A 9537-nucleotide genomic window follows, 5' to 3' on the forward strand; every position below is an offset into this window, starting at 1 on the left:
TTTTTTTTTTTTTTTTTTTTTTTTTTTGAGACGGAGTCTCGCTGTGTCACCCAGGCTGGAGTGCAGTGGCGCGATCTCGGCTCACTGCAAGCTCCGCCTCCCGGGTTTACGCCATTCTCCTGCCTCAGCCTCCGAGTAGCTGGGACTACAGGCGCCCGCCACCACGCCCGGCTAGTTTTTTGTATTTTTTTAGTAGAGACGGGGTTTCACCATGTTAGCCAGGATGGTCTCGATCTCCTGACCTCGTGATCCACCCGCCTCGGCCTCCCAAAGTGCTGGGATTACAGGGTTGAGCCACCGCGCCCGGCCGGAGTTTGCATTTCTAATGAGCAACTCAGTAAATGATCAGCCACAATCTAAGAACATCACTCCAAAGCCCCTCCCTAAAAGTGTGGGGATTTTAAATGAGTATGCCTAGAGAGGCTAATGTTTCCAACTTAGTAGTAAAGTTTATGGCATTCCTGGGAGGATATATATTTTTTATTTTAATTTAATTATATTTATTTATTTATTTATTTTTGAGACGCAGTCTCGCTCTGTCGCCAGGATGGAGTGCAGTGGTGCGATCTTGGCTCACTGCAACCTCTGCCTCCCAAGTTCAAGCGATTCTTCTGCCTCAGCCTCCTGAGTAGCTGGGACTACAGGCGCCCGCCACCACGCCCAGCTAATTTTTGTATTTTTAGTAGAGATGGGGTTTTACCGTGTTGGCCAGAATGGTGTTGATCTCTTGACCTCGTGATCCGCCCACCTCAGCCTTCCAAAGTGCTGGGATTACAGGCATGAGCCACTGTGCCCGGCCCCTGGGAGGATATTTTGAGATAGAAGATTTTTAAAAGACTACTCATCAGTTACATAAGATGAGCCTGGTACTTTCAGCAGTTTGTATAGCTAAAAGTAGTTCAAAATGATGGTATTTTTTCTCTAAAGAAAATAAACCTTAGTGACTAATATTATTCCTACCCGCACATGGTGTCTCACGCCTGTAATCCCAGCACTTTGGGAGGCTGAGGTGGATCACAAGGTCACAAGTTCAAGACCAGCCTGACCAACACGGTGAAACCCTGTCTCTACTAAAAATACAAAAAATTAGCCGGGCGTGGTGGAGGGCACCTGTAATCCCAGCTACTTGGGAGGCTGAGGCAGGAAAATTGCTTGAACCCAGGAGGCAGAGGTTGCAGTGAGCCAAGATTGTGACACTGCACTCCTGCCTGAGTGACAGAGTAGGACTCCATCTCGAAAAAAAGGAAAAAAAAATATATAAGTAAGTGTGTGTGTGTGTGTGTGTAATTCCTAAAGGGATCACAAACCTTGAATATTATGGGGATGTTTTCACATAATTTTAAAAACTGGACCTTTTGGAGATAAACCAGGCAGAAAAGAACATTTTTCACATTGATTTTTTTTTTATTATGATTTTAGGGAATTCTGAATGTCAACAAACACAGAGCCCAAATAGAAGCTTTTGTTCGACTTCAGGGAGCCAGCAGTAAAGATTCAGGTTCAGTATAAACCTTACATAAATGTCCGTACTCCTTTTTTATTCTGACGTTATACAATGAAGAAAGCAAAGTTGAAATTGTCATGTCCTATGTGTCCTGTTATGTATGCCTACATACATTGGGTATGTGGGATTGTCGAGGGGGAGGGGGTTCCCCTAGCTTTTTGTCTATAATTTCTAATTTTATTGTAATACATTTAAACTACAACACAGAGAAGCAAAGCAACTTGCCCAAGATCACACACCTGGTAAGTGGTGGAGCTGAATTTGTAGCCAAGGCTGTTTGGCTGTGATTTTAACATATTACTCTGTGCTGCCTCAATGTGCTATATTGCTTTACTGGAGTAAATTTTTTTTAAGTAATAAAGAAAAAAAAATGTAAATAAGTTGTGTCATAATCAGGTGTAGTTCTTAGTTCTGTAATGAGAGGGTGAAAAAGAAAACCTGCTAGTCAAAGGAGCGTGACTGGGTTGAGAGAGAATGAGAAACTGGCCTTCTTTGGGCCCTTGTTTGTCAGAATTCTCCCTGTCGGTTCTGCCCTATCTAGTTCCTCAGCCCATTGACCACTCCCTTGGCTGTGTAGGATCCTAAAGGTATTTGACAGAAGTCCAGCATAGGCTCACGTAGTTGCATGCAGGGAACTAATACCTTTTTAAAAGGTGGTGAGGGCGGTGGGGGTATTTTTTTAAAAGATGATTGAGGGTGGCACTTATGAAAGCTCAATATACAGTATGACATGGTGCCAGCAATTCTTCATTCCTAACCTGCAGAACAAAAGAAGTTTGACTTTACCTTTGAAAGGAAGAAACTTTACTTGCCGGAGTGCCAATTAGACTTTGAGTATATTACGCACAGAATGCCTCACTGGTGTGCCATTCCCTCGGCTTTACGGGTTTTTTCTGTGCTGCCCCAAACACAGATTTAGTCAGTGACATCCTAATCCACGGGATGAAGGCTCGAAACCGCTCGATTCATGGAGATGTGGTAGTTGTGGAGCTGCTCCCTAAAAATGAGTGGAAAGGAAGAACCGTAGCCCTGTGTGAGAATGACTGTGACGACAAGGCTTCGGGCGAGTCCCCAAGTGAGCCCATGCCTACAGGTGAGCCAGCAGGAGAGCCACTCCGATGTCCATTTTTCTTGTGGAATTATATTTATCTTCTCCTTAGCAATCCAGAAATACTCCCCTTATTTTATTTATTTATTTAATTTAAATTGACAAAAACTGTATTTATTGTATATAATATGATTTTTTAAATGTATTTATTGCATATAATATGATGTTTTGATATAATACATTGGAGAATGGCTAGACTGAGCTAATTAACCCAGTGTGTTAACCTCACACACTGTGTGGTGAAAACACTTAAGATCTACTCTCTTAGCAATTTTCAAGAATACAGTACATTGTTATTAACTATAGTCACAGGTTGTACAATAATAGTTCCTAACACGAGATATAGTCTCTTCCCCTCCATTATCAGTTTCCCCTCTGCGGGTTTATTTTACTCTCATCAGTACCCAGATATGCTGTAATGGCTTTCCTCTTAAAATCAAACCAAAAATCCTCTCTGAGTCCCACGTCCCTTTCAGCTGCTGCCCCTTATCTTTAAAGTCAGAGTATAGTTACTCTACATTCTCTCTTCCTCCCCGCCAGCCTCTCATGCCTGCCATTCTGACACCTCCCAAGCCCTACTCCTCTAAAGTTGTTCTTGCCAAGGTCACCAGTGACCCCACTGCCAGAGCACTGGTCAGCCTCTGTCATCTGGAAGCTGTCAGCAGCACTTGGCTGGGGGGCCTCTGCCTTCCATGGGGCTTCTCCCAGTTCTCCCACCCAGCTGGCTGCTCTTCTCAATTCTCCTCCTGGCTCTGCATCTCATTGTCCTCTTGGATATGCAAGGGCCCCACGCTGGATCTTCTGTTCTCTGCACTCTCTCCCTTGGGGATCTCCTGCAGTCCTTTGATTTTGTATCTCTGGCCCTTCCTCGGCTTCTGGTTTTGTTTACTCAGTTGTCTATTTGGCATCTTCCCCTCAGACTTAACATGTCCCACACAGACTCCTGATTTCACCCCTAGACCTGCTGTTCCCCACGTGTCCCCCAGTCTCAGTAAAGGGCAAATTCATTCTTGGAGTTGGTCAACCCAAGACACCTTGGGGTTATCCTTTACTTTTTTTTTTTTTTTTACTCATCAGCAAATGCTGGCAGCTCCAACTCTAATGCATGGCCTGAATTCAGCCACCTGCCACACTTCCCCCACAGCTCTCCCACTTCAGTCCATTGGCACCTCAGGATCGTTGCAGCAGCCTCCTCACTGCTCTCCCTGCTCCCACCATTGCCCCTCCCCATGTAGTCTTTTCTCCACTCAGACACACAATGATCCTTCAGAAAGTGAGTTGAGGAAGAGGGTGCTGTGGCTCATGCCTGTAATCCCAGCACTTTGGGAGGCTGAGGTGGATGGATCACTTGAGGTCAGCAGTTCGAGACCAGCCTGGCCAACATGATGAAACCCTGTCTCTACTAAAAATACAAAAATTAGCCGGGCGTGGTGGTGCACACCTGCAGTCCCAGCTACTGGGAAGCTGAGGCACAAGAACTGCTTGAACCCAGGAGGCGGAGGTTGCAGTGAGCTAAGATCGCGCCACTGTACTCCAGCCTGGGCAAGAGAGTGAGACATTGTCTCCAAAAAAGAAAAAAGAAAAAGAAAGCGAGAGTTGGCTCCTCTCATTTCTCTGCTCAAAACTCTTCAATGGCTGGTTCCTGTTTCACTCAGAATAAAATCCAAAGTCCTTACCATGGCCTATAAGGCCCCACCAGCTGAGGCCGCCTTCTGCCATTTTCCTCTTCATGCTTCTGCTCCAGCTGCATTGAAGACTTGTTCTTTCTACCACCCGGATGAAGCTTTCCCCAAATAGCCTCACATCTGTTTTCCTCACTTCCCTCAAGTCACTGTTCAAATGTCACTTTATTTAAAATAGCTGCCACTTCTGACCCTCTGTCACTCTTGGTCACCTTACCCTACCTTGTATCTTTCTTAGCAACTGTCACAACTTCACTTTTTTTTTTTTTTTTTGGTCTATTTTCCACCCCCACAGACATCCAAACTGATTTTTTATAAACTCCATGAAATCAGGGAGTTTACCTATTATGATACTGCTATATTCCCTGGACCTAGAACAAAGCCTCATCCCTGGTTGGAGCACAATAAATTTTTGTGAAAAACAAAAGAAGAAAGAATATTTTTAACTATTAAAGTTTGGTCTCGGCTTCAGTCAGTGATGATTGGAAGTGTTGTGTGTCAGTCTTATGATCTGTATACTTTTCTGTGTATAATGGACCAAATGAGATTGGCTGGTGAGAGAAGGCAAGAAAGACTGAAAATGCGCAGTTGAGGGCGTGGTTTAAAACCAGAGTGAAAATCATTGACTTTTCCCAATATATCAAAACAAGATTGGTAAGATAATGGCAAAAGAGAGAAAATGGGACAAGTGGATTCTAAATGTTATCTCAGGAAGAGAGAGCATACTGACAATGTTATTTAAAAAGTTAGCCGTCTTTGCTGGGCATAATGGCACGTGCCCATAGACCCAGCTACCCAGGAGGATGGATTGAGCCCAGGAGTTTGAGACTGTAACGTACCATGATAGTGTCTGTGAATAGCCAGTGCACTCTAGCCTACACAGCATAGTGAAATCCTGTTTCTTAAAAAGAAGGAAAGAGAGAGAGAGAGAAAGAAAGAGAAACAAAAAGTGTTTTTAAATTATCCATCTTTAAAATAAAATACCAAAAAGGCAAATCTTAAAACATACCTTTTCTTGTTGTTGTTGTGTGTGTTTTGGATTTTGTTTATGTGTTTGTTTTTGAGACAGAGTCTCACTCTGCTGCCCAGGCTGGAGTATAGTGGCACCATCTTGGCTCACTGCAACTTCCACCTCCCAGGTTCAGGCAATTCTCCTGCCTCAGCCTCCTGAACAGCTGTGATTACCGGTGCGCACCACCATGCCCAGCTAATTTTTGTATTTTTAGTAGAGGTGGGGTTTCACCATGTTGGTCGGGCTGGTCTTGAACTCCTGACCTCACATGATCCTCCTGCCTCAGCCTCCCAAAGTGCTCGGATTACAGGCATGAGCCACCATGCCCAGCCATTATTGTTGTTAATAAAAGCTTCCTTTCAAAAACGTCTTGAGTTGGGTGGATGTGCTTGAAAAAAAAATAGGACACTGTATTTCTTTTTCTTTTCCTTACTGCCTGAGGTGGTCAGAGTCCAGATAGGTGGCACCTAACTAGTTAATGCCTTGTTTTGTTTTGTTTTCCCAAAGGTCGAGTGGTGGGCATACTTCAGAAGAACTGGCGGGATTATGTGGTGACATTTCCATCCAAAGAAGAGGTCCAATCTCAGGGCAAAAATGCTCAGAAAATCCTGGTTACACCTTGGGATTACAGAATTCCCAAAATTCGAATTAGCACTCAGCAAGCTGAAGCCCTCCAGGTGGCTGGCATTCCGCCTCTACTGTGGAATCTCTGCTCTTCCTCTGTCTCTGTCAGCTTCTTAGCAGTACCAGAAAGCATTATTAATTCTTTTGCATATAAGGAAATGAATTGTTGAAGGCATCTGGCATTCCAAGATACTGGGATGTGTTTTTTGGGGGGGTTTTTTGTTTTGTTTTATTTTTCCAAGACAGAGTCTCACTCTGTCGCCCAGGCTGGAGTGCAGTGGCGCAATCTTGGCTTATTGCAACCTCAGCCTCCCGGGTTCAAGCAATTCCCCTGCCTCAGCCTCCCGAGTAGCTGGGATTACAGGCTCCCACCACCGCGCCCAACTAATTTTTGTATTTTTAGTAGAGATAGGGTTTCACTATGTTGGCCAGGCCAGTTTTGAACTCCTGACCTCATGATCCGCCACCTCTGCCTCCCAAAGTGCTGGAATTATAGGTGTGAGCTACCATGCCCGGCCATGTTTTTATGTTTTTTAATTTGTTTTTTGTAGAGATGGAGTCTCACTTTGTTGCACAGGCTGGTCTTGAACTACTGACCTCAAGCAATCCTCCTGCCTTGGCCCCCCAAAGTGCTGGAATCACAGGCATGAGCCACTGTGCCCAGCCCCAAGATTCTGTTTTTTAAAAATTCTAAATATATGAGAACCATCCATTAAATAGTCTGTGGTTAATAAATTCAGGCCAGAGAGAAATTGTCCTAGAAAGAGCTGTGTAGGACAACCAGAGAGAACATACATTATCCAGCTGTCCAAGACAGAAACTTTCAATAGATACACTTTGCCAACACTAACAAGCTTTCCTCCAGCAAGCAATATAGAAATACGATCACTCTGCCCTGTAGGGATGATGTAGTGGTACTTCACAGAATTGATTATCCATAAAGGAATATAGCACTGGAAAGAAGACATAAACAAGAAGGTTAGAAATTAACCTTTACTTCTGTCAAAGAGTATGGGCATTGCCCAATTTAATTCCCCCTGATATTTTTCAGTTTGTAAATGAGACACTAAAGCAGGATGTCCCCGGCCAGTAACCTGGCCATTGTACTTTTTACATCTTGAAGCTTTATGCAGGCTCTCCAGGCCAGTTGCACCTAATATGTTTTCCATTCCCATGGTTTGCTGGAATTTTTGGGTAATGGGGATTCAGTTTACACTGACACCTTCTTCTCCGCCAAAGACCATCTTAAGAGGTCTTCAAACAGGCCAGGCGCAGTGGCTCATGCCTGTAATTCTAGCACTTTGGGAGGCTGAGGCAGGTGGATCACTTGAGGCCAGGAGTTCAAGACCAGCCTGGGCCGGGCGCGGTGGCTCGCGCCTATAATCCCAGCACTTTGGGAGGCCGAGGCGGGCAGATCACGAGGTCAGGAGATTGAGACCATGCTCGCTAACTCAGTGAAACCCCGTCTCTACTAAAAATACGAAAAATTAGCTGGGCGTGGTGGCAGGCGCCTATAGTCCCAGCTACTCAGGAGGCTGAGGCAGGAGAATAGCGTGAACCTGGGAGGCGGAGCTTGCAGTGAGCCGAGATTGTGCCACTGTGCTTCAGCCTGGGCGACACAGCGAGACTCCATCTCGGAAAAAAAAAAAAAAAAGACCAGCCTGGCCAACATGGTGAAACCCCATTTCTACTACAAAAAAAAAAAAAAAAGAAAAAAAAATACAAAAATTAGTTGGGCATGGTGGTGCACGCTTGTAATCCCAGCTATGTGAGAGGCTGAGGCAGGAGGATCACTTGAACCCGGGAGGCATAGGCTGCAGTAAGCCAAGATAACGCCACTGCATTCCAGCCTGGGTGACAGAGCAAGACTCCATCTCACAAAAAAAAAAAAAAGAAAGAAAGAAAAATAGACTTCAAAGAAATTAGGAGCTACCTCCCACACACAAAACATTAAGATTATTGTTTTAAAACTTAATTTGGACCATGCATAATTGAGTTTTCCCCTTGTGTTGCAAGTGTTAACTAGAATGTCTTACATCTTGAAGCCTTATGCAGGCTCTCTTTAGCAGACTAAAATTTGCAGCCCTCTTCATTGACGTAGAGAGGTAATACCTCCCTTCAAAGCACTGGGTCAAGCATTTCATACCATCTGGCAATTTAGTAATAGAAAGAATGAAAAACAAAAAATAAACCTACTGTACACCACTATTTGCAACTGGCCACTCTCTTTGGAACCCAGTGCTGTTTGCCTCTTGTTTGATGCCTCTAATTGACCCACTTAACTCCTGGTGCTCAGCTGTGTTTTATTTTTTCCTTTTGTGCAGGACTTCAGGGTGGTCGTGCGCATCGATTCTTGGGAGTCAACATCTGTGTATCCAAATGGACATTTTGTGCGTGTTTTAGGAAGAATTGGAGATCTGGAAGGCGAAATTGCAACCATCCTGGTGGAAAACAGTATTTCAGTCATCCCTTTCTCAGAAGCTCAGGTCGGGTTTTCCAGAAACCTTTGGTCTAGTGACATTTTCTTTTTTCTTTTGTTGTTGTTTCATCATTAAGAAAGAAAAGTCTCTGTGTTATGTAACAACCCACTGTGTTAAGCTACAGATAATGGAAAAATCTCACTCCTCTTTATTCTATATTTGGACCAAACTGAAGTCAGCTTTAAGTGTAGAATTAGTTTTCTATCGCCTCATAGCTCTCAAATTTTTATATTTTCCAACTGGGCTTAAAAATGATATGTCAGTGTCTTATAGTCAGTATACATCCGTCCCCAGCAACTACAAGGACACCTAGTTACAGACCCAACTGAGCTCCACACTCTGTCCAAATCATTCAACCAGAGGCTGCATAAAGCTACAGGGGATGGATTCCTGGGATCCATACATCTCCGACCCATGGGTCAAAAATTATGCTCATTATGAAACAGTTTTTGTGAACCTTTACAGAAAACAAAAATCCCATAAACATAAAATATCAGCTATTTCCATCACTTCATGATCTTTTAAAACCCTCATAAATCTTGTGTATTATTCTTGCATGACTATATTCATCATGTGCACACGCTGATTTCTGTTCTGCTTCTTTCACTTAAAATTATTTTTATATATTGACATAGCCTACTTATTTTAATGATAATGGTAAATTATGGTATATTGACATACCCTAGTTTGCTTAAGCATTTCTCAATTGTTGAGCATTCAGCTGTTTAATTTTTCAGTATTATAAAAAAATGTAGGTCGGGTGCGGTGGCTCACGCCTGTAATCCCAGCACTTTGGGAGGCCAAGGCGGGTGAATCACCAGGTCAGGAGTTTGAGACCAGCCTGGCCAACATGATGAAAACCTGTCTCTACTAAAAACACACAAAAAAATTAGCTGGGCATAGCGGTGGGCACCTGTAATCCCAGCTACTCAAGAGTCTGAGGCAGGAGAATTGCTTGAACCCCGAAGGCGGAGGTTGCAGTGAGCCAAGATCGCGCCACTGTGCTCCAGCCCCGGCGATAGAGTGAGGCTCCGTCAAAAAAAAAAAAAAAAGTTACTTCAAACATTTTTATAAACACTGCTTTTAATTTCTTTTTTTTTTTTTTTTTTTTTTTTTTTTTTTTTTTT

At 43.6% G+C, this 9537-nt stretch overlaps 1 protein-coding gene across 3 annotated transcripts in view; it reads left to right on the forward strand.

Moving 5' to 3' along the window:
- DIS3L (DIS3 like exosome 3'-5' exoribonuclease) overlaps positions 1-9537 on the forward strand; it is a 42106-nt gene that overhangs the window by 19560 nt on the left and 13009 nt on the right. For all 3 annotated transcript variants that reach the window (XM_025390646.1, XM_025390647.1, XM_025390648.1), the window contains 4 exons: positions 1420-1498; positions 2418-2597; positions 5814-5983; positions 8255-8416. In XM_025390646.1, coding sequence (XP_025246431.1) covers positions 1420-1498; positions 2418-2597; positions 5814-5983; positions 8255-8416 — 591 coding nt within the window. The remainder of the gene's footprint in view (positions 1-1419; positions 1499-2417; positions 2598-5813; positions 5984-8254; positions 8417-9537) is intronic.

Source organism: Theropithecus gelada, chromosome 7a, assembly GCF_003255815.1.
Source record: "Theropithecus gelada isolate Dixy chromosome 7a, Tgel_1.0, whole genome shotgun sequence".
In the NCBI taxonomy this organism is placed as follows: Eukaryota; Metazoa; Chordata; class Mammalia; order Primates; family Cercopithecidae; genus Theropithecus; species Theropithecus gelada.